Source organism: Chaetura pelagica, unplaced genomic scaffold (genome assembly GCF_000747805.2).
Source record: "Chaetura pelagica isolate M959 unplaced genomic scaffold, ChaPel_1.0 scaffold90, whole genome shotgun sequence".
Classification (NCBI taxonomy): domain Eukaryota; kingdom Metazoa; phylum Chordata; class Aves; order Apodiformes; family Apodidae; genus Chaetura; species Chaetura pelagica.
This window is the reverse complement of record NW_009953496.1, coordinates 8,241,237-8,265,945: the sequence shown is the minus strand read 5'-3', so window position 1 is coordinate 8,265,945 and position 24,709 is coordinate 8,241,237. Positions and strand designations below refer to the sequence as shown.

The 24,709-nt window shown below is 37.3% G+C and overlaps 1 protein-coding gene across 1 annotated transcript in view; it reads right to left on the bottom strand.

Annotated features, from left to right (window-relative positions):
- NOL10 (nucleolar protein 10) overlaps positions 1-24,709 on the bottom strand; it is a 59,874-nt gene that overhangs the window by 28,938 nt on the left and 6,227 nt on the right. Inside the window, exons 2-13 of the mRNA XM_009999233.1 lie at positions 24,317-24,362; positions 23,485-23,583; positions 22,658-22,735; positions 20,833-20,870; positions 17,331-17,467; positions 16,567-16,632; positions 15,283-15,343; positions 14,697-14,782; positions 14,263-14,341; positions 12,897-13,046; positions 10,481-10,547; positions 4,681-4,733 (exon numbers count right to left, since the gene is read on the bottom strand). Coding sequence (XP_009997535.1) covers positions 4,681-4,733; positions 10,481-10,547; positions 12,897-13,046; positions 14,263-14,341; positions 14,697-14,782; positions 15,283-15,343; positions 16,567-16,632; positions 17,331-17,467; positions 20,833-20,870; positions 22,658-22,735; positions 23,485-23,583; positions 24,317-24,362 — 960 coding nt within the window. The remainder of the gene's footprint in view (positions 1-4,680; positions 4,734-10,480; positions 10,548-12,896; positions 13,047-14,262; positions 14,342-14,696; positions 14,783-15,282; positions 15,344-16,566; positions 16,633-17,330; positions 17,468-20,832; positions 20,871-22,657; positions 22,736-23,484; positions 23,584-24,316; positions 24,363-24,709) is intronic.

Genomic DNA, 24,709 nt, shown 5'->3' with positions numbered 1-24,709 from the left:
AAAAGCCAGAGACGCGTCAGGATTTATTTTTTTCTTAAAGAACTTAATATCTTCCCTACCCCAAAAGTACATTGCTTCTAGCCTCAACAGGGAGTTTTCTGCCAAGGCTGCAGGAAAGTAAAGAAATCCAGAACACAGAATATTACACTCAATTAATTACACGCTTAATTGCTCTCTTCTTTTAACAGCCTAATGAACAGAGCAAGTTTCAGTTTCAGTATGTATATGTAACCCAAAGTTTCAAGTCCAATAAAGGAGACAGGACTGATTTGAAATGTCTGTGCGAAGATCAGACATGTTCGTGTAACCAGTAGTAAACACTCAGGATAAATACTATCCCTTGCTTGCAGAGCATTCAAGAGCCACCATGCAGGGGTTTCTCTGTACAACCTGCAAAGAGAACTTTACATGTCATGGAAGCTGACAGCCTCAATTAAGAGAACCTAGATCAACCTAGATGCCAGGCCAGGAGACCACCATGTGTTGGTGGAGCTTCTTACTCTCTTCATTTATTTGGCCAGGACCTGGTTGCACTGTTGACTCAACTTATGTTTCTGAGTCAGTAGTCTGAAAAGTATCCCAAGGCACACACAACTTTCATTTCAACCTTCCTGAGGCACACATCAAAGCAATATACCAGGAAGCCAGCTGGCAAGAAGTAGGTTTCAAATGTTTGCATAAACTGCAAGTTAACTATTAAACTACTGGCAAACAGCCCAATTCCAGTCAGAGGCACTTGCTCTCATTAAAGCCCAACAAAATAAAACAAAAACAAAGTGTCTAAGCTAAGCCACTCAAGATGTTACTTATGTAAAACAAACATTTAATTTTAAGTGTCAGATGCAATTTTAATTTTACTCAGTCCTCACATTGTGTACCTGCATAAGGTATTTTCTTGCCATTTAAAACAAAATCTTCCTGTCCTTTCAATTAAACAAAAAATCATCTTCCTTTCCCTCCACTAACAGCTTTGCACATATAAGAAACAACTGGAGCGATTTTTTTTGTTGTGGGTTTTTTTTAAGAACAGCACAGTTCTCCCAGACATTCCTAGTCTCAAATGTCATACTTATCTTGTTGAAAATTCTGCAGGAAAAGCTAAAGCATGCTGTAAATGACTACAGACAGTGTTATGATACCCATTGTCAACTCTTTTATAGTACTGAAGTTCAAGAGACAATCATTTTTTGGTTTTGCAATGGAAATTTAGCTTTGGCATTAACAATGGAGAGAATGGGCACATGTACACAGATAATTCAGTCAGACATGAGCTCAGTCAGACCGTACTCCAAGCTGGCCGGACACGAGCCAGCTCTAGTTCACAAGTCGTGTAGCTGTGTTAGCACAGCACTGTGCCCACACCAATAAAACCTGCTGGGAGGCAGGGTATATTAGGCTGGGTACAGTCCTACACTGTCTGGCCAACTTCAATCAAGGACAGAGGATGCTCAGTCTGTCTGCACCCATCCACATACATATGAACTCCTGCACTGTAAGATTTCTGTGCATCTCTTCTTCTGAAGTATTTTTTTTTTCTTATGTTTTAAACTAGAGGGTAGAGTACAGCACCATACATCTGAGATCTTAAGTACCCTCCTTGACCATAACCATGGTAACTCCTTGTAGCTGTTCCAATGAAGACTTAAACAAAGCAAGTTACTAGCACCACAAAGCAATGAGGGGAAATCAAATGGATTCTATTTACACCAAAGTACTTCCAAGAGCTCTGAAACACAACTGTCCTTTATAGGAGCAGAATTTTCCCTAGGCATTTCTTCTGTTGTGGAATTCAAGAATTATAACTCAGTTCTTGTCAACATCTCAAACACAGAGGGCACATCTTAATTAATATTCACTTCTATCTCAAAGTAAACAAACAAACAGAAAATTAACTATTCATTGGAAAAGCAGTGAATCTTAGCTCTTAGGAAAAGCTAGAAAACGAAGAGAGATCAGGTGATCTAGAAAATCATATGTTCTTTAAAGTTCTGCTCCAAAGACACACACAACTAAATTCACCTTTGCATGTGCAAGGAAATTACTCAATGTTTCAAGAATGGAAATCACCCTTGTCTTAATAATCTACTGACACAGAAACCAAAGGGCAGGTGTGAATCTCAGCTCAAATCGCAAGCCCAAAATATCAAAGAATAAAACTGTAACATGAACACATTAATAACATTGAGTTTTCCTTAATAACAAATGTCCTGGAGCCACTTAAGGCTGACACAGCTTCTCCACTTTATATTTTCTTCATTTAAAAAGGGAGATTAAAAAAAAAGCCAGCCAACAAAAACAGATTTAGTGACCTACATCCTTGACTTTTTAGGAAATGCCAGCTCCTTCAGTCTTGCCTGTGAAAAGGCAGACAGGGTAAAAAAGCCAGTTATTTCAAACTAACTTCTTACTACTGTTAGTTTTTCTAAAATAAGCATTCCATGTTTTGAAATTAACTATAGATAAGCGACTAAAGAAAAGTCATGCCAGTATTTAAGGTATCTTCATCAGCCTTCAAACTCAGTCATTGACACGAACTGAAGTTAAGCTTAATCTGGGCACCAGCCTTTGAATAAAATTTTAAAGTTTCTTACACACAACAAAATGCGAAAAACAGAATTCGAATTTGGATTTATATTTTAACATTAATCATGTGGGTCTATTTGTATTCTCACGTGTCACTCTAAGTGTAAAACCATAAACTAGTATGATCCAAACACGACTCAGGTACCAATAATGAGAGGACGGTGACAAAGGAGGATGCTTAAAGGAAAGAATTGTGTTAATTTTCATGGGTCTCCATGTTGATAAAATACCATACAGCATTAGTCAGTATTTCCGTTTGCAGTAATATCTGTTACACGTGATCTGAAATCCAATATAGAGTGCTTATATTTCTTAGCTTATAACTACTTATCTGAGTTCAGAAACATGAGTTCAGTATTCACAGAGATGAATCTGCAAGACTGAGATGTTTGAGACAGTAAAAAAAAAAAGCATTTTTCATTTTGATTTATAGTATGTGCAAGTATACTCAAGGCTGGATAGAACAAGTTCTAACACTCACTCATCGCTGGTGATAATCAAGATAATTAATTTTATTTTTTCTAAGTGGCAATGTTGGATATGCACATCTCATGTGCTCTGGCTGTGAAGTTCACATATCATCCACAGCTGCATAAAAAAATCTCAGTGCACAATCTTCAGAGACACAGAACCTTACTCTTAGTGACAGAAGGAATGGCTCTTCCATCTGAATTACTTTACATAGAGTAACTAGTCCATTCAAGTTTTAAAACTCATCAGACTTTGCAAATATGGAGTTTGTCTTCCCTGATCCACTAACTAAAAAGATGATCTAAAAATGCTTGGAGACCTGATCTCTAAGCCTTACAAAGGACAAGCAGAAACAAAGTGTTCAGCTTGTAACGACAGCTAATACTTTGTCTTCAATAGAAAAATATTTGTAATCTCCCCACTCTTTGTTATCCAAAGCGTGGAACAGCTACAGTTAAGAAATTTAAAGCTGGTTAGAGCTGAACTACAGAAGTTGTGCTTCAGATATATGACATAAACGACACAGAAATAACTCATATAAAACTTTACCTTTCTTAAAATGCAAAAATGTAATAATACATGGTAATCAGATTACAGAACAATTTAGAGAGGTGTACTGTTGTGCTTAGGCATGTACACACAACAGGTACAGAGTGTCTATTCCACAAAGAAAAATGTAAACTTATTATTCACTTTAGATGTAACCAAGACCACAGGGGATAGGGGGTGGGCTGCAGGGGGCAGGGACAATAACAATACAGAAATAAACTAAAGAAAATTAAATTAAAATCACTTTAAAATGTATTATCTGGAAGAAAACTTCTTGGCTGACTTAAAAAACAGTGGAATACAGATCAAAATTACCAGATGGTATAGTTTGCCTACAATGTGAATAAAATTACTTAAAAAGAAACATACAGATTTTTACCTCCTAACAGGCAAAACCAACAACAACCCAGTGAATGCACTGCAGAAACAGAATAAAAACAAGAATGAAATGTAGGTGTAGTTTTCCATAACCTAACACCAGAAGGCTTGCTTTTAAGTTTCCCTAAAACCAACCTGCAGAAATACAATATATAGCTAACCTACAGTTAAGCCTTTTAAGTGAGGAGCTGGTCAAGGGAAAAGCTGCAGTTCAAGTGGGGCACTGAGCAGAGGCTAAAGCCAAGAGCCAGATGTAAAGCCACACAGTGACAGTTCTCTGTCAGAATAGAAAAGAATATTTACTGCCATGATATGTCACTATATAGCACACATTAAGGACAGTAATTCAGTTTTTCACAACTAAGCAAAATTATTATCTTGAAAATAAGATACACAGCTCCTATTTAGGAATGCTTTTCTGATCAGCTATGAGAAACTACTTTTTCCAGCAAAGCTCCACTTGTATTTCCTATTGTCATTAGCCAGTTTTGGAACTGGTAGCACAAGGCAAATTACAGGCTAGGTTTTTTTAATAATTCAATATGTTACATTAATAAATTATGGTTAGTTTAAATTTACTTTATGATGAAAAGTCAAAGAATGTAGACACAAATTTGCAGAATTCAACATGAATACCTGAACGACATGAAACAACTGAGTTTTAAAAGAGCAGTATCAGTAACAATTTGTATTACTTACTGGTATATAATAGATATTCATTTTAGGGGCTTCATTGGCCGTCATTAGCATTCCTAAAAAGAGATTTTCACATTTAAAAATACTGGTTACAAGAGGTTAACACTATTTTAAAAAAAAAATTGTATATACTTGAGGCATTTAATTCACATAAACTGTGATGTGAAGATAGATTTATGCATCAGACTTAAAATATCTTTCCAGGAAAAGAACTGGAAAAAATAGAAATTTGCTGGCACCAAAAAAAACCCCAAAACCAACAAAAAACAAAACAAAAAAGAACCCCAAACCAAACAATAGCAACCTGAGTATTTGTAGGAAAAGAACTCCTGGTAAGGTAGGGGAGGGGAGGTGTAATCACACTACCTGCAGCTCATACAGCACATATTCTTGGCCTTCAATGAAACAGCTAATTGGGACCCATAAGAAATTGTTGCATCAAATGCTTAGTAAAAAACGGTCTGACAGCAGCAGTTAACAAAGCTTTGCTTCCTACATATTCATCCACTTTTGTACTCTATCTTAACTGTTCAGCATCACTTCAAGTAACGCTAAGTCCTGACAACCATGAGGCACCAGTTTTCATAACAAATTTAAATAGTTTATCTCATAGAATCATAGAATGATTTGAGTTGGAAGGGTCCCTAAAGATCATCTAGTTCCAAACCCTCTGCAGGGACAGTAACACCTTCCACTATATCAGGTTGCTACAAGCCCTATCCAACCTGCCCTTGAACACTTCCAGGGATAAGGCTTCCACAACCTCCCTGGGCAACCTGTCCCAGTGTCTCACCACCCTCACACTAAAGGATTTCCTCATAATGTCAAACCTAATCTTCCCTCTTCCTGTTTTGATACATTACCCCTTGTCCTCTCACTGCAAGCCCTTGAAAAAAGCCCCTCCCCAGCTTTCCTGTAGCCCCTTCAGGTACTGGAAGGCTGCTATAAAGTCCCAGAGTCTTCTCCAGGCTGAACAACCCCAACTCCCCCAGCCTGTCTTTGTAGGAGAGGTGCTCCAGCCCTTGGATGATCTTTGTGGACTTTCTTCAGGAGATCTATGCTTATACTGGGGGCTCCAGAACTGGACACAGTACTCTAGGTGGGGTCTCAGAAGAGCCAAGTGAAGAGGGAGAATCACCTCCCCTGACCTGCTGACTATACTGCTTCTGATGCAGGCCAGGACACGGTTGGCTCTCTGGGCTGCAAGCACATATTGCCAGCTCACGTTGAGCTTCTTATCCACCATCTCCCCATAACACTCTTTAGAATGAATCCAGTTAGTATTGCACCTACCTTGGACCTAAATCTGCATTATGATTAAAAGAGGATTTGGATTGTTTTATTTTTAAAAACACACCTGTAGCCTGAACAAAGTCATAAATCATTACACGGTTTACACTTTTATTCACATTTCATCTTGGGAAATCAACACAACAGCAGCTTCTCAACAAAAAATCAGAGACAGGGTACTGTGGCTTCAAATGTAGTAATATTAGTGATATTAGCCAAATGGGACAAATGGAAAATTTGAAATAGCTATGAATATACCTAAGAAACACCATGAATAAAGGTAGTAACTACTCTCAATATAAAAAAGCTACTGTACAAATATTAAAATGCACAGAAAATCCCCAACTGCCACAAGACTCATGTAAGTTGAAAATGAGAAATACTCCTAATTCCCTTCTACATAAGAGAGTAATAAGAACATTTGGTATTTACTTCCATGTTTGTCTCAATTTTGTCTTTCCAACATAGGTAATCACCAGGTAATTCAAAAGATGGAATATGAAGAAGAAAAGAGCAATCCAGTTAGATAACATTCTGATCTAGAAGCACTGTAACATATGCCACTGAGACTATGAATAATTGGGTCAATTACTACACACCCAGAGGGTAGAAATATAATTTACACCCAACTAGAGGAACGCGATTAACATGGGTGGAGTAATCCTTCCTAACTAATCCTTTTATTAAAAATACACAACACAGCTGGACTTAAAATGTCAGAAACAAGGGGGCCTGCTTTCCCAGCAAAGAAAGAAATTTGGGAAAGCTTAGTCAGCAAACTGAGGCTAAAAACCATAACTGGAAAGGTTTGCAGGCAATTGAATGAAAAAGCAAGCATTTATAGTATATACATATACACATACACAATGTGCTACAGTATAGTATATAGATTATATACTCTACATGTATCAGTATGCTCACTCCTATTCCAGGAGATAAAGAATTTCTCCATGGACTGAGTATGAATCACTAGAGACAAAATGACAATTCTGCAGGTGCTTCAAAGATGACTCCCTCTTGAGAGTCTTCCACCAGTAATCACAGGAGTGAAAAACTGACTTCAGAACAGTACATGGGCATAAACTACAGGGGAAATAAAATAATTAAAGCAAGGAACAACTGTGTGAAAAGAAGTCTACTCCACGCATTTTCATTGTTTCAGCTTGTTAGTTTTAGCCAATTTTTATGGGAGGAGAGACCACACCCTAACAAAGTATAGAGCAGCCTAGTTTGATCACTGTAAAAGGGAAATAAATGACTTTTTTTTCAGAAGAGGTTTTAATAAGACTATATTTGTAAAGACATCTGCAATTCAGTATCATCAGTTTAAAAGAATGAAAACACAACTATGAAGCACTAGTAAATGGGAGAAGGAGTTTTAGAAAATGCAAATGTTATTTTTTTTTAATAATTGACACAACCAAGGCACAGATTTTTGTACTCTGAAGATACTGTTAAGCTTCTTTTATGCTCTACAACTTAACTGATGCTGAGTCAAGGTTACTGAGTAAGTAGTAAAACTTTTTCCCCTAGTAAAATTCAGTGCATGTGTGACCAGAGAAAAGAGATTAATAACTAGTTTAAGCAATTCACTAAAGTCTGTCATTGTGTAGTTTGGTCAAAGATACACAAAGATTTGCTTCCCATTGAAAGACAGTAACACTGAAGCTGGCTGGTAAAATAATTTCAGTTTTAAAAGACTGACAACTCCCACAAAACTACTGAAAAAGAACAATTCACATCATGCTGATCCACAGTTTCCCTTAAATCTCAGAATCATACAACAGTTTGGGTTACAAGGAACTTTTAAAGGTCATCTATTCCAACACCTCTGCAATGAGCAGGGACACCTTCATCTAGATCAGGTTCCTCAGAGCCTCGTTCAACCTGACCCTGAATGTTTCTAGGGATGGGCATCTACCACCTCTCTGTGCATCCTGTTCCAGTGTTTCACAGTGCTCCTTTCTTCCTTATATCTAGTCTAAATATACCCTCTTTCAGTTTAAAACCATCACCCTTTGTACTATTGCAACAGGCCCTGCAGAAAGGTTTGCCCTCGTATCTCTTATAAGCTCCCTTTAAGTACTGAAAGGCTGCAATAAGGTCTCCTCAGAGCCTTCCACACAACTAATAATCTTTGTGGTGGTGCTTTGGCCTCAAAGAGCTCCATGTCCTTCTGTTAAAACACAAGCTAGACAAAGATCTCTTGGGTATCCTGTATCATGTTGGCTTCTCAAACATTCAGTGGTGCTCTGAGAATGCTGGGGCACCAATGAGAGCACTGAGCTATAGCCATACTGGTACTTAAATTATTCTGTATTTTCCAGCTTTCCACAACTGGAAGTTCATATTACTGAAAGTATTTTCTTATTTTCAGATGTTCAATCTTTATTATTCTTCAAATTCTGAAAAAGTATGAAGTGGTGCTGGGCATCTTGAATTCTGGAGCAAGAGTATTTCTGACAAACACGCAGTGAATTAACTCTCACCTTAAATCTCTTCATTTCCACTGCAACATGTTGTAGTTTTTCCTCTCTGTCTCATATGATTATAAAATACAGCCTAATTTTCATACCACCATAGTTCTTACCAAAAGACATCAACCTGCCCCCCTACAGACATGGTTGAAGAGAGAACAATAAGAAAAGCAGAACTGACTTAAGCAGAAGACATGGAACACAGGACTAAAATGCATGATCTACATCACTGATCTCGATGTAGATGACAGACACATGAAAAACAAATGTCCAACAAGCAACATTAAGGAGATTTGTGCATTCAGTTCTTTGTGTTTTGAACTTTCTTGTAGAGGCTCTTGAAAAGAATTTCTGCAAAAGCCCTTGAGGCATGTCTATATACACAACCCCCAGAGATGCCTACTAAAAATTATGCTAAGATTCTACATTGTCAAATAGCTGCTGTTTCACTCTCTGTCATCAGCCCTTCATCATCATTGCTGCATGGGTGGTTATCTACTCCTGGATTCTCTTTTGGATCAAATTGACTAAGTTATCAAGGGTGAAACCTGGATGAAATGCTAAAGATAATTCACTCCAATGACCTCTCTCTGTAGCCACTACAGATGAGAGAAGACCAGGGTTGCCTACCTCCATGTTGCACAGTTCACACTGTTACCACACAGTTATTCTCAGATGCACCCAAATGGACTCAAATACAACCAGGGCACACGAGATGTACCCTCAGTGCCATGCAATAAAGTGCTTGTTTTAGCAGGTTTCAATTCTTCACTTGCATTATTTTTGGCACTTTGAACTGGGAAAAACTATATAAGGAACACAAATAAAATGTTACCAATGTCTTTTTTAAGGGCTCAGGAAAACCCAGCCCAATTCCTACGTACTGAAAGACCATTTTGTTTCAAGGGGGGCTACCTAAACCTGAGCAGCATGGAAGTCAGTTAATATTTTCATCATGCAAGATTCTGCAGACCATTACAGTTTTGCTGCTGTATAAAGTATAAAACACCCACCATATCAGCAGGGATCAGTATTTAAGTGCTCATCTTACAAATAAAAATAAGTTAAAAAGGGCATATCCTTAACTGAAGTTGGCAGAAAACACAAGGTAAGTTTTAACTCATTATAAATCTCAAACTCACTTTATCTACAATCTTGAATTTGAGCTGCTAGTATGAATCAAAGTCCAAGTCAATCTGTCTTTGCTGCTACCTCTTTCTAAAATTAAGATAATAGCAGACTTTCCAACACATGCATTCTCTGAATCTAGAATTTTGCCCTGTGCCATCCTAGTGGCCCTGATTTTTATTTAATTTTTTTCAGTACTGCTTTCTAGAAGAAAAATAAATTGTGTGTCACATAGTAGTTAAGAAATAAGCAACTTCGATCAAGCAGGGAAAATTAAGACTAATTGCAATCTGAGGTATAAGCAAAGCACATGTGCATATGCAACCACCATTTTGTAAAAATATTTTTACTCATACGGTAGGACCTGAAAACTTTGGTTAGAAGCAACCCTCAGTTTTGAACTCTAAAAATAACACCATGAGACGCAACAAATTTTTTAAAAGTCATACAAAGCATGCAAATCTGTGCACTGAAGAATCTAGACTTAAAACCAAAGTATTTCATCTAAGGGAGGGCACAGCAAATGCTAGATCTAAAACATGGAAAGATAAAATAGCTGTAAACACTTGTAAAAAATTGTAAACTTGCTGTAGATTTTACAGCAAGCTCTAACTCATCCAGCACTTGGCGAAGACAAAAGGGTAAAATTTATATTCTTCTGAAATTTAAACATATATTTGAAAGAGCAAAAGAGGTCAACCACTAAGTTGACAGCACAGCAGTTACTAACTGTGAAGAGGCTCCAATTAAGTACAGATAGAGAGGAAACAATGACACTAAGTGGCAAGCAACTATTTTTCCTAGCTCTGCCATAAGGCAGAAAGTAGACCTAACCCGTATCACCTACACAGGAAAAAAAGACCACAGCTTGGATTAAACTTAGGAAGACATAAATACATCTAACTTACCTGAATTTGGATACAGGCAGACATCGTTGATCTCATATTCTGGCTCCATTGAAGTAAATATCTTCCCCTGAAATTGTAGGAAGAAAATACATTATGAAGAACTCCAAACAATATAATTAAATTTAGTAAACCTGAACATTAAGAATAAGCATTATAGAAGCTAAGAAATATGGTGGAATAAGAATGGAACAGATTTTGCAGAACAAAAAGTATTTGAACATAATACTAGGAGCTCAATATTGTATTTCATCTCTGATCCTGTCTCTTACAAGGACACGTAGTGGTCATTGAAAACACAGCAATGTACAGTAGCACCTCAATTTCTCAGCTCACACTTCTGTGTTGAAAAGGTGTGTCAGATTTGCTTCATTTCATTCAACCGAGGCAGAGAGGTCCATAAGTGCCTGGCACATTGTCAGTGTAATCTTTATTTTGTTCTACCACGAGTATCGTTGTTTTAAACAATTTTATTTGGTAAGTATGAGTAGTTGAAATGATGGACTGGGAGTGGAATTTGTATCTGGAGCTTAGTTCTTCCACCTTGATCATGTCTACATGAAATGAAATGTAGCTTAGGACTTTATTTATAATTTATCGTAGAATAAATGTCATAGAATGACCACAAACTCAGTACTAAAGAGGTCTAAATATTAAATAAAAGCAGTGAAAGCATCCAGTGATATCTAGCTTAGATCAGAATTGAAACGATAAAGGTTATTTAATAAAGAGGTAAAAGCAGGAAACAAAGTTCTCAAAAAAATAAGAACTGGAACTGAGTCTGAAAAACCCAGACAAAATACAGGTGCTCTTATAAGCCAACACACAAGCCAGCCAGTAAAAGAAGAGTCTCTCAGAACTGGGCCACAGAATCTGAAGCATGAGAGTACATGCCTACACGGCTCTAAATGAGGGACAGGAACAGAGCAAATTTTGATCCTATTCCTCTTTTTTCTTCCCCTGCAGCAATCCCACCTACCTTTCTGGGCCCTTCCTTTCCCTGCCAGTTACATGCTGTTACCCCACCCACCTCTGGTCTCTCCCCGATGATTAATAGGAGTCCTCCCCCACCCCAATCTTAGCAGACAAAAGCCTCATGCTCCCCACCCCAAGGCACGTCTCAGCATGGGGCTATTCTGGTATCAAAGCCATATGCTCTCCACCCCAGAGTCTGCCTCTGCAGTTGGTTCCCAGCCAGAGATAGTCAGGAACCAACATCTGGGAGAGGTGGAGCCAGCTGGAACATAATCTAGGAAAGAGTCCAAAGCTACCTTTGCCTTCCAGCAGTACGAAACCCTCCCTTTTCCCACTGCAGAGGCCACCTGACAAACCTTACAGTGTTTCATTCTCAGTGAGGGAAATATATATATATACACACCTAGGAAAAATGGAGAGAGGCCACAGCAGATGTTTTAAATAATAACCAATAATTTATTTGCTCTTTTAAACAATAAAAAATAACTGCAGAGAAGCTTACAAAAAACTGCTTGTGATCACAGAAAAAATGAGAGGCTGTTGAAAGTTCATGAAGAAGCATAACAATAGAGAAATGACTGCCTGAAATGGTCAGAAAAAAAAGTGCCTCTAAACTACAGCTCCTCAGATATGTTTCCCCATGAAGCTAGAAAAGCATAAATGGAGCATGTTTTTTAGAAGGAATATGATGACTAAAGACAGCCCCTCAAACCAAATCAAGTTCCAGTAGTATTACTATGAATCTATGGGGTAACATATTTTGTGCAAGCTTCACTGATAGAAAGATACAAAAAAGAACAGCATAATATAATGATGAAAAATGTTAAGAAAATCAGAGATTTCTATTTTATTTAGAGGTGCAAAAGACAGGGACAAAGACATTGTCTACTGCAACATAGTGCATTAATATAGCATAATACACATTGCTGTTTGGATCTAGGCAATGTATCTGCTTCAATATCCAAATATGTTTCTGTGAAAATAAGCAGCACCTGATTTTAATAGGTCATAAAGTAACTGATCTACCTTAAAGTTAGCAGTCCTTTGACCAGGAAATTGGAACGACCATGTTTTCGCTGATGAAAAATTGTAACAGGTTGTGTTGAAGCACACTACGAGAAATATGCCAACAAGGCAAAGGCTAAGATACCCCTTCTGATGTTTAAAGCCTTCTACTGAAAGAAGCATCTTAGGCAGACATGGACAAACAGCTAAACAAATACCTAAGACTGTATCTTTATACCTGACAGGCTGTTGAATAACTTCCCAGATGTTGGTTTATTCAGTCAGACAGGACAAAATGCAATGTGAATTAGGACACAATAAAAACCCTAATTCTTACCCTGAATTTCAGCCTTATTAGTCAAGCTGCATAGAAAACAAACAAACAAACAACAAATGTAAAAAGAAAAAAATCTGAATGCAGCAACATAAAAACACTTACTGTATCTTTGTTCCACATTTTTATGATTCGAGAATCTGCAGAGATAATTAAATCCAACTGACTCTGAAACTGAATCGACTTAATAGGCAGGCCATAGTGGTGATCTTTGACTATTAAAGGATGACTAGACCGGAGATCATATAACAAAACCTTAAAGAGTAAGAGACAGATTAAACTTAGAATATTGTCAGATCAAGAGGAAGTCACACACACCAGATCTTCACTGAAGTTTTGACTAAACTTGAGATTTCATACTTAAATGCATGGTCATGATTTAGGTAAAGGGAATAATCCTAAATGCTGCAAACAGCTTAAATGAGCCAAATCTATGCTGGCAATATATTTTAATCTCAGCATGCTTCAGTCTAATAAAAATAGGAGTTAATTTGAGAGCTCACCATCGTTCTAAAGTACTTTAAATTTCTATTGAAAAAATGAACCATTTCCATGTCTCTTAGTATTTCTTAATTACTTCACTTTCAGGTTCTCATGCTGTTCCTACAAGATTAACATTTTCAGACTCCCTTCTACATGCAGCAAGTACCACTTTCCTTCAGTGAAACACCACAGAATGTAATTTTTTTTACGTTAAGGGACGTAGAGAGTACAGGCCCTGTCTTTCAGAAACCTGCATTTTATCTCCAGTTTCCTATGGAAACCTTAAATCTCTCACATGCAAAGTGTGAATACTAATAACTTGAGGGAAAAAATATTACCAGCTTGTCTAATAAAAAAATATAATCTCCAATAAAACTTGCATGACGTGTATACTAACACCATTGCAAATGCAGCTCTTACATACCTATCTGCTCTTGAACAAGGTACAATTGTCTAAACCCAAGAAAAGACTGATGAAGGCAGAAAAAAAATCCCCCATACTCCCCTTTCCAAATATGGTGGCAACACTGAATAAATTAATCAACATGTTCCCTTATAGAAAGATAAGACACTAGAAACAAGTTAAAAGACAACTACTTCTGCTTCTTTAGCCACCATCAATAAAATGGAGCACATCTATGTGGCACTGAGATAGTACTAATAAACGAGTCTCAAAAGGCAGCAACTTCCCCACGTATTTGACTCTTGCATTGTAAGAAAACTGCAGAATTTGAAGTTATATAGTATGTAGGCTGTGATGATTTTAAGTGGTCCCTATAGTATTCTGAAGAGCATGACCATCTGAGAAAACTAACTTGCAGTTTAAGAATGACAATTACTACTCTACTCATGTAATTCACGCTCTTATAAATACTTGTATTAATATATATTTACATTGCAATAAGCACATGCTATGTATGACAGACTTGGACTGGCAATTGCAAGAACAGGTTCTCCTAAGAACTGTTGTAGATGAAGTTAAGTCTACCTGCCCAGTAGATGTTCCAACAGCCATATTCAAAGCTCCATCAAATTTCAGTGCTGAAACAGATGGTAAACCATCTATCCTGCAAAGTACAATGCTTACAGTTAGACATTCTTTCAATAAAGTCTGCAAATAATTTTTAGATATTTAAAATAGCTAAGATAATGAATGTAAATTAATGTACAGATACCACTCAGAGAAATACGACTTCAAAAAGCTGTGTTGCTTACATTCACAGCTTGTGGTTGTATAGAAAATTAGCCACTACTACTCAGATCAATAACGAAGGGACTCCTTCATGACTTTGAAAACCCCTTATTGACACCAGAAATAAGACCACGGGAAGGCCATTTTAATGCAAACTTGGATTTGTTTCTAAAAAGCAAAACTTGTGAAAAACCAGAAGAACACACTTTGAAAAGGTAGGCTTTACTCACTCTGCATCTGCTGTCACACTGCTTAAAGCACAGTCCAACAGCCCAACTCGATTTCTAGTTCTAGGATCCCAGCATTCCACTTTACCCTAGAAAGTTAAAAAAAAATATGTTTCAAGCTTATGCAACAGATGCCTGGTACTCTGAAAAAGTTTAAATAAAATTATAAATTATTTAATCGCTTAATAACTAGTCCAATATCCTAGGCTGACAGATGTTGTTCTAATAATGGCATACAAGCCCCTCACATGTATTTATTTTTTAAATGTGATCTGGATCAAATTCATTAAGATTAACAGGGTACACATCCTAGCTAATTGCTACAGATGGCTATACTGTAGAGCAAGATAACGTTATTTTCTCTTCCATTTGCAAAATCCCTAGCATCTCAGCAACCAAGGTAGCTCAGAAAATCTATCTGCATTATGCTATAAAAAGTAATCTTGTTCCATGTATTTATACTTCACATAGCAAATGAAAGCAAATTAATTAAGTTCCTGTCATAATTTCTTCTTATCCTCATGCAAACTAATATAAAAAAGAAAAAAAACACTACTGCCCTTTTTATAAAAGGAATGCAAACATTTACCTCAGCTGTCCCCATAGCAAACAAGAAGTGCACAGGATTTATGTCACAGACATTACTCTCTCTAAAACAGAAAAAGGAGCAAGTTTAATTACCTCAGAATAACATAACACAACAATAGCTAAAACAATTTCTGTGTAATCATGTACATGGTTACTCAGCCTGGAAAATTAACAGCTGGAAGAAGGGACGGATGGCAACCTAACAGCAGCTTCCCATACTTCAGAGGAGCTGAATAAGAACTTTGAGCCATGTGAGACAGTGCTGGTTACTGGAAACTGCCTTGCTGTATCACTCTGCTCCACTATATTCTTAAACTCAATTATGTCAAAAGGTCTTCCCCATTACCTATGTTCTGAAGCTTACATCTCCAACATATTCTGAATGGCCTGTCTTCCTTTCCCTCACCCAAGTATCCTATTTCTCAACAGGGCACCAAAGAACTTTGTATTTCTCCCAATAGTTCTTCCTAAGTACTAATGTTTATCTTCACAACATCCATCCTTGTGCTTTCCAACTTCTTCCATTCAAAGCCCTCTACCTCTAATCCTACAACTTATCCAACTCCTGCACTTCACAACAACTTCAAGTCTCATCTCTCTAATTTAAATTTTACACTACACCCTTAGTTCTCCCACTCCAGGATTTTCTTCCTTTTTTTTTTTCCCTGCTGCTCAGTTTCTCTATTATGCCCTACCCAAATACTGCTTCAGCCATTAAGCTATCCTACCCACTGAAAACCAGCTGTACCCACCAACAGCTACTGTATCTAGTCAAGTCTGTTCCTCTCATCTGCCTCTACCCACATGAAAACAGCCCAGCTCCTGTTCTGGTAGGGTTTTCAAATGAATCAGACACATGCTGAAGATATAAAAATTTTCTTCAAGCTATTCCAAGAGCAGAAGGACAAAGACATGTCTGGAAAAGTACATACCCTGTGGGTAGATCTCTATGTGATGGCTAAATTGAGCAATAATGGCAAACTTTTAATGAAATGCTTCTGAGATCAAGTTATATATATTAATATAACATACATATTAATTCTAAGTCTATATTAAGCAATTTTAGAATATCCAGAAAATGAAACTCAATTAAAACATAAAAACTAGAACACAGAATTACAGAACATAAAATAAAATGAGGCTCATATTCAGCATATGCTCCTTTTCAACTCTACAATACATTTGGGCAGCATTCAGATACAGTACTGATGGTGAGCATGTTAGTAGTTTGCTTCCACCTGGTGGAAAGATGACAGAGACACATCATGCACTACAGATAACTTACGAAGCATCAGTTTGCAGTGAGTTCAGAAATCTTCCTTGTTCCAGATTTAGCCTGTACACTTCAGAACTACAAAGGAAAAACAGATAATATTCCTTTCTCTCGCAAATACTGAAAAATACCTTTATGTTTTTATGAGGACTGTTTTAAGTTAGGAGGAGTTATAAAAAAATCTTGCTACCAAATATATAATTTTCAGACCTCGCAATCTAAAACATACAAGAAACCCATCCTTCAGTTTTATAAATACAGTGAAAACTGTCCATGTTCACCAAAAGTATTTATTACCTTGCAATATCCTACCAGTTAATCTTTTTCCAGGAAAAAGATGAATTAATTTCTTTCTTAAGATCTTTTAATTTCTTACGATTTATGTTACATTTTGAATTACTACTTATTTTACTTTTACTATGTCTTCATACAAAATCAATTAATTATGTGACTTGACTCACACTTTAACAGCAACAAGACACCAACCAGGATAGAAACAGTTATTTTTCCTATTTAAATGCTAAACAATTTTTATAACAGATTTGCAAATACATGATGTTCCTGGTTTAAGAATCAAAGAACAGAAGTCCTAAAACAGTACAGGAAACTGAACAAATCTTAAGTCTTCCAACATTATCTACTCTTCACCATCTCCATTATTAATTTGGAAGGAATTGCCACTTCCAATTCCTAACTATTCCAGTATTTTAATGTTCATTTTATTCTTGGAAAACATTGCTAACAGAAGTGAAAAAAAATAATCCATTTCATCATACCTTGCTCCTACAAAATACAGGTCACACGATGGATAGTGGTAAGAGAAATCTCTACCAAATTTTGGTATTCTTGTCTTGTAGTAATGACCATGTTGTGAGTGAAACTCCACAAACCTGCCACACTGCAAGAAGACAATCTGAAAAGAAAATAGAAAGCACTGAAACATACAGAAACCAAATTACAATATCCTTAGCTTGCCTTACAGCACAAACTCTGGTGATTTTTTTTCAAGTTCACATTGGTTTATCACAATTCATTTAAATTATTTATATTAAAATGAGTCAACTAGTGCTTCACCATTCTCACAATCCACATCAAAGAGGTTTATTAAACATTAAATGAAGATTCACAAGGGTCTATGTGACTCTGCAACCAGAATTGGTATAGTCGTGTGGGAGGTGGGCTACACCAAAATTAACATCTGTACTTCTTTCAGACTCCAGTTAATTTCTTCCAGGTACAATGTGATAAAGACACCAGTATGTTCATAGGTGCTAGGCACAGGAACTATAAATCCTGTTGCACAGCAGCATCTCAGTAAATGATACCAACAACCTTTGTGCATTTTTGTTGTTGCTTGTCCACTGAGTAAGCACATTGTTTCTTTCTGAAATTCAGACAAACATCTCACTCCTGGAAGAGCCCAAAGTGAGCCATTACTAAAAAGCCAGATCTATACTTGTAAATAAAATAGGCCAGAATCTGCCCATATAGTCCTAATGGCAAGTTAACATGGCACAACTCATATCCATATGAATTAATTCCTCCCACTCCAGAAATGGTATTGCCCACACCATCCATTACACTCACACTGTACCTCAAGCCATGCCCAGGCACTGTGTGATGGAGGAACACTCAGCCTCACTTAAACTGATGCCACAATGCACATGAACAATTACATGGTATGGATATTCACAGGCTAACGTTTAACCTCATCCCTATTTAGCTTAGATTAGAAAAGTGTTCATTTAGTTTAGAATACTTATAGTCCACGCATCTTCTAGAAGCAGCAGACAGTATAGATTTTTTTAATTCCTTACTGCTAGTCCACGTTGTTAGCAACACAAATAAGGATCAGAAGCTCAGAAAAAGCAAGTTACAAAAGTTGTTTTATTTATACATCAGTACATTTTCTCTACCATCATTGCAAAAGAAGAAATGTCTGAATCTGCATGCAGTAAAGAAGCCACATAAACTGTAAGAACACAAAATTAAATCATATTTCATTTTAAAAGATCAGTATCACATTCTTAGTTCAATACCAGTAATCCATCAAAAACCTGTTTCCAGGAAGACAGATGATGCAGTTTGCTTTCAATAAGAAAGGTGAATTTTCATGTCATGCACTCTACCTCCAAGAAGATTTTAGAAAGTTTTTGTTATTTGCCCAAAGCAACGAAATATTCTGCTAATGATTGCCTTACCACTCCTAATTTTCTATTTTAAGATAAATTTGTGCAATATTGGACTTGAAGATGTTTGTGTCATCTTTCATCAGCAGTTAGAATGACTCACTGTAAATCACATTTTTCTTTCTTTCATACTAAATTAATTTTGGTCCCAAAATGGCTATGCAAAAGCACAGCCACCAGTGTATGGCAAGAAAAAAGTGGAAATACGTGTCCTTTTGGAAAAGGCTGTGGGGGAAAAAAAAAAAAAAGATAATGGTCTCTCCTACGTCTGAAACTATGTCCAAGTCTAGAACTTCTAAGTCTTAAACTCAGGAGAGCACAGAAGTATAACTAGCCTTATGGATATTGGTGTGAATGAAAACCAACATTGTGCTCTCATTGTGAAAATGCAAATAAGCCTCAGAAGGTGACCACAGGAGAAGCCTGGGGAGATGCAATTTCCCGTGTTACTAAAGCATGAGGCAGCATGTCTAGTGTTGGTCCTCCCAGTTCAGAAGGGATATTGAGAGCATCAAGGTGGCTACCAAGCCAGACAAGGGGCAGAACACAAAAAACAATGAAAGGCTGGAAGAATCTTAGCTTGTTTAGCCAGACTAAGAGCACTCTGTGGTAGGACAACCTAGTAGCAGCCAGCAACTAAAGTGCAGTTACAAAAATTACAAGAGTCAAACTCTTAGCAGTAGCAACAGTGAAAATTTCAGGCCAGTTGAACAGGAAGGCAAAGTTCTTCATGATGAGGTAGTACTACATTACAATTCTTTCCATGAATTTGTGGAACCTCCAAGCTTGTCGTTTTTAACAGTCCTGTCCAAGCATTAAACAATGTCTGGAGGTCCCCTCCAATCAATATTTTTATGATGCTAAGAACTTCAAGTGTAATTTCTCAAACATTGTCCCCTCTTTTTAACATGCTTAAAACACTATGACAGCTATCTGAGATCAGCTTTCTCTCTAACGATTTGGCAAGGTAAGTTTTAGGAAAATAAACTTGAAAATAAGGCTGTATTAAGTTGTGAAAGTAGGGCTTCATCCTGAAAGAGTACCAATTTCAAGTGAAAACACAAACCACTCTTACTGTTCATAACCAGTTAGAAAGAGTTGCAAACACAAGGTGTTCCTCAGTCTCCCAAATAGCCGTTTGGTCTGTACAAGCAAAGCACTCTCCAACAGGCTGACAACTGGGAGGCTACTGGACTGTATCAGTCACCCTCTGCTACTGGAATTCACGCACTGTCTTGCAAATCTCACATGGGAAAAATTTTGAAAAGACTAAAGCTAGAAGCCTAAATAATAATGCCTCTGAACAAACAGAAATACTAATTAAAACAAACCTGTACCAGAAATTCTAGGGCTTGTTCTCAGGGGAAAAAAAAATAAAATTAAAATAAACAAGTAAATTTTTAAAAATGCTTAAATTCCATATTGATGAATCAGCAAAGTTTACAGAAAGTAGCATCTTTTATTACATCAACTGCTGCAGCTGGAGAAAACAGATGAGCTTTCATGCACATGAACACTTCTCTGAGTGTTAAGCAGAATTAGAAGTGATAAGTGTACTGGGCCTAAAAAAGGCTGATGGTCTTAAGAACTCAACTGTTTCCCCCAAGTACAGCACTTCATGAAAAAAACAAACAAAACAAAGATACTACTCCTCTCCATGTTTTTTCCCTCACTGATATGCTTATATTCATCATGGCTACAACAACGCTCACAGACCAGTCTATTAACTTATGTACAGCTATCCTGCCTCTCAGAAATGGTGTGTCTGTGTATCATTCTCACAAGGGATGTTATCCTAGAAAGAATAACTTAATTCCATTTTTCACATTATTTTGTTTACAGGATAGATCGTTATTTGAAGTTCTTCTCTACTACAAAAGATTTTAAAAGTGGTAAGACAAATTGTAATACAAAGAGACAAAGAAAAACATTTTGAAGGTACAAAGATGTTTATCCTGTTAGCTTTTCTAAAAAAACTTTTCTGTTCCAAAGGTTGTGTTGATTGACTGCCTTTACTATATATGAAAATGCATTTTAATATACATATTTAACTATTTTTTCATTTATACATTGAAAACATTAAACATACCTTTGAGTAATCATCTGATAAAATCTCAAACGTAACCACTAGATGAGAGAGAAAGAGAATTTTAAGTCAAGTAAGTAAGCAAACATATTTGCAAACACTGGCACAAATCCTGACAACATTTACACTCATGCTGACCTTTAGTCATATAAATATTCCCCACAGCTGTCAACCAGTAATGCAGGCATCACGATAAAATCTTTCATTATACAACTTTACTTGCAAAACAGCAAGTAGTTTTAGAAAACTTTAGAAACATGGAGCATCTGGTAATCTTTTTATCATTCCTGTATACCTGACACACTTCTCTAAACAGTGCTCAATCATTTATTTATTGGCTTGGGGAAGGTTTAATCAAATGGTTTTCGGTGAGTGTGTGGTCTGTGGACCTTTGGTAATCCCTGAAAGATGACTAAAAATGACATGAGTTTGGATATGCTACGCACAAAACCACACACATGACCTTTCTAAGGGATCAGTCAGCACTTGCACAGAAAAGTTTTAAGGCTCAAAAAAAATCAAGTTTGAAAGATACAAACCGTGCTGAGCACTGCAATGTATTGAACTTTGCCTAGTTTTAAATGAGCTGGGTTGGGAACATCAGGGAGTAGCTGCTTTGGCTAAACTGATTCCATTTAAATAAGGTAGCTCATTTAAAGTTACCTGAAGTGTCTTTATGCTACAGTTCAAATTAAACATACTTCTGCAATATAGTAAAATGCCAAATAAAAAATTACTGCAAGCTCTAATTACCAGCAAGCATTACTATTACAATGACTCCTACTCTCTTAACATGGGTCCCACTCTTCACTTTCCCCAGCCTCTCTGAAACCCTACCAGCTCCCCTCTTACTATGTTGTAGCACTGTCCCTTCACCCTGTGTGACTCCCAGTCCTTAGGCTCAGGGTAAAGAAACACCACCACACTCTAATCCCCTTCCCCTGACTTAATACAGTAGTTTTCAAACTTTTTTCCCACATCACTTTTATACACATCATAGTTAGATCAATTTCATTCTTCCATAAGGATTTAGGACTTCTTCCACTTCACACTCATTCCTTCTCTGCTTTAGTCACCCTGTATCCCAGTTTTCAGCCATCAGCCTTCTACCACTCCAGCCTTCTAATAAAAACAAACAAAACCAAAAAAATCCACATGCCATTCCCCAAATTTATGTACTCTAAAACTTGTGCTACAGCAGCTTGTCTAGACAGCTCATTGCTTTGTTGACCATAGTTGTTCTCCTTCCAAAATAGCAGCAAACAAGGCGCAATTAGGGCCTTGGCCATGCTACCATGTATCCCCAAGTACCTTGCTTCCAAGAAGACAAACCAACCAAACAACCCAAACCACTCTCAGGAAATTCTCTTTACCCTGTAACTCACTTGCTGACCTTGGGCTCCAGTGGAAAAACAGAGAGAACTCCTTTCAGTATTGATGATGCAACCACAGTGCCTTCTCCTACCTTACTGCTTCACAGAAGAAGAAAGAAGCACTGACTGCTACCCAGCCATCATACTCACATTGCATTTCCCAAACAGAGCAAAGCCTTCAGCCATATTCACTGCCTAAGCCCAGCACCTACTGGCTCAAGGTAAACCTTACATTGCCTGACACCACTCCAAGAGAGGAAAGAACTTTGAAGGAGGAAAAGGGAAAAACACAGATAAAGGCAAGGTGATGTAGGTGAAGTTCTGTTTTACTTGAGATTCCTGTGCTCCCATGCAGTGCATTCTGTCCCCTCAGCACAAGGAGGGAAATTTCTAAGAGTCCCACCTGAATTAGATATGGAAGATAGATTGTACAAACAGCCATTGCTTTTACTAACCTTCAGAATCTAAGCATCTTTCAAATTTCTGGGATAACTGATAGGTATCATAACAGCGTATCCTCGGCTTATAAGTTCCTGAAAAAACAATTTGATCTTTAATTAAAAACAAACAAACAAAAGAATAACATTAATGTTTTGGGATTTAAAAAAAAATAATAAATATATATACATATATATATATACACGTCTTACATATAAAGACTTTAACTGTATTTCAGCTCTAAGTATTCTGATCTTACCAAAGCTTCTGAGACTGGGAAAACATGCCTCTTGTTAACATAACCTTAAGGCCTGTTTTTTGTCTTTGATGCCTGAAAGACCAAGTCTCTTTATGCTGTTAACGCCTATTGAAGTATCCATGTATGGATCCTGCTTTGACAGTTACAAAATGTAGCATTATCCTCCATCCTTTAAAACAATACTCTGAGGATGTTCAGCAGTTATTTGAAGCAAATATATACGCACACACAATAAAAATAAATACAAACTTAGTTTTAAACTATATTATAAACAATTTCATTTTTAATTGTATTATAAGGTGCCAGTGGTGGGGGGGTTGGATGAGATGATCTTCAAAGGTGCCTTCCAACCCAAACTTGTCTATGATTCTAAGAATATCTGTATTCTAAAAAGAAGTGTTTGACAATACCACTACCAAGACAGACACTCTATCACATCTTGTGAGTAAGCTTCTGAAACTCTGTTCAATGCTACATTTTAAAATTAACTCTTACCAATTCTACCCAAAATATCAAGTCATTCTGCAATAAAGATTTTCTAGCATTTTTGGCTCTGCTACAGACAGAGACTCTTTGATAACTCACCAACTGCCATAACATACTGTCCATCTCTTGATACCTTAATCTTTGTGCTAACTGTGGGCATCTCAAAGTCTTGAATAAGTTCAATTCTTCTCCGGATATCTATGAAGAAATAGAATAAAATGTTTTTTTAAAGGTAGCACTATTTTATCAGCCCCAAAAACTATAATGGTTCTTTAGGGAAGCATGCAAAGTTAATTGAATACAGGGAATAAGTTTTAAGTATTATTAACACATGTTGTAAGAAGATTAATATAGTTAGTTAACCCAGAGATGCAAGATACCTCCATGCAAAACAACTGCCTATTCTGAGGTGACAACTACGTAATAAATTATTATATAATGAAGTATCAAGCATTTAGCATAAAATTTACACAACTAAGATCTATAATACAGTCTATCCTCCTGTTAACTCTATGCATTTTTTTTTACAGCCCTTCTTACTGTATGTAAATAGCCATGTTTTATTTTGGGTAACAAGTTTAGACTAAAATTATTACGTTTCTGCACTCTAGCATGAGCATAACACACACAGAGGAGCTTATAGCTGGATTTTATCATAAGTCGCATGCGTGGGAATTCATCCATCACGTTTCTGTGCAATCTACAGCCCCAACACTTAACACCTGAAATTTAAAACAATATTGGCAATATACTACTTATACAAAGCTGCACAGAACGTTGAACCATAACTAGTTACAGCTTTTTCTTTTTTTTTTTTAAATCTGAGCTGTGCAGAACTTCCTTGCACAGTCAGCAAAGTGTCTCCCTCCAGACGTGTGTGCTGCCCCTGTGCACCGAGTGTTACCGAGCACCTGGTGACAGGAAAACTCACCCACATCTTTCTTCTGCAAAGCTCTCTTCTTCCTGTCGGACAGCCACTGCAAGGAAGGGCATCAATCTTGTCACACAGAGAGAAACCCGAGAACCACTTCAAGTTTATACAATTTCAAAGTATAAAACAAAAAAGCAGGCCGCCAGCTCTTTTTATTCTCATTTTTTTCAGTCTCCACTAACAAGCTGAACCATTCCAGGTCAGTAACAGCGACAAAGCAGCGCTCGCTAAGGGCTGTGCAGCAACATCCCGCACGGAGAGACGCACGCGTCCCAGCGGCGTCCCGGGCGGGACCAGCCCTCCCGGCTGGCGGCGGGCAGCGCTGCTCGGGAGCCTGCTCGGGGCTGAGGCCACGCGTCCGCATCCCCGGCCCTGGCAGCCCGGCGGCGGGAG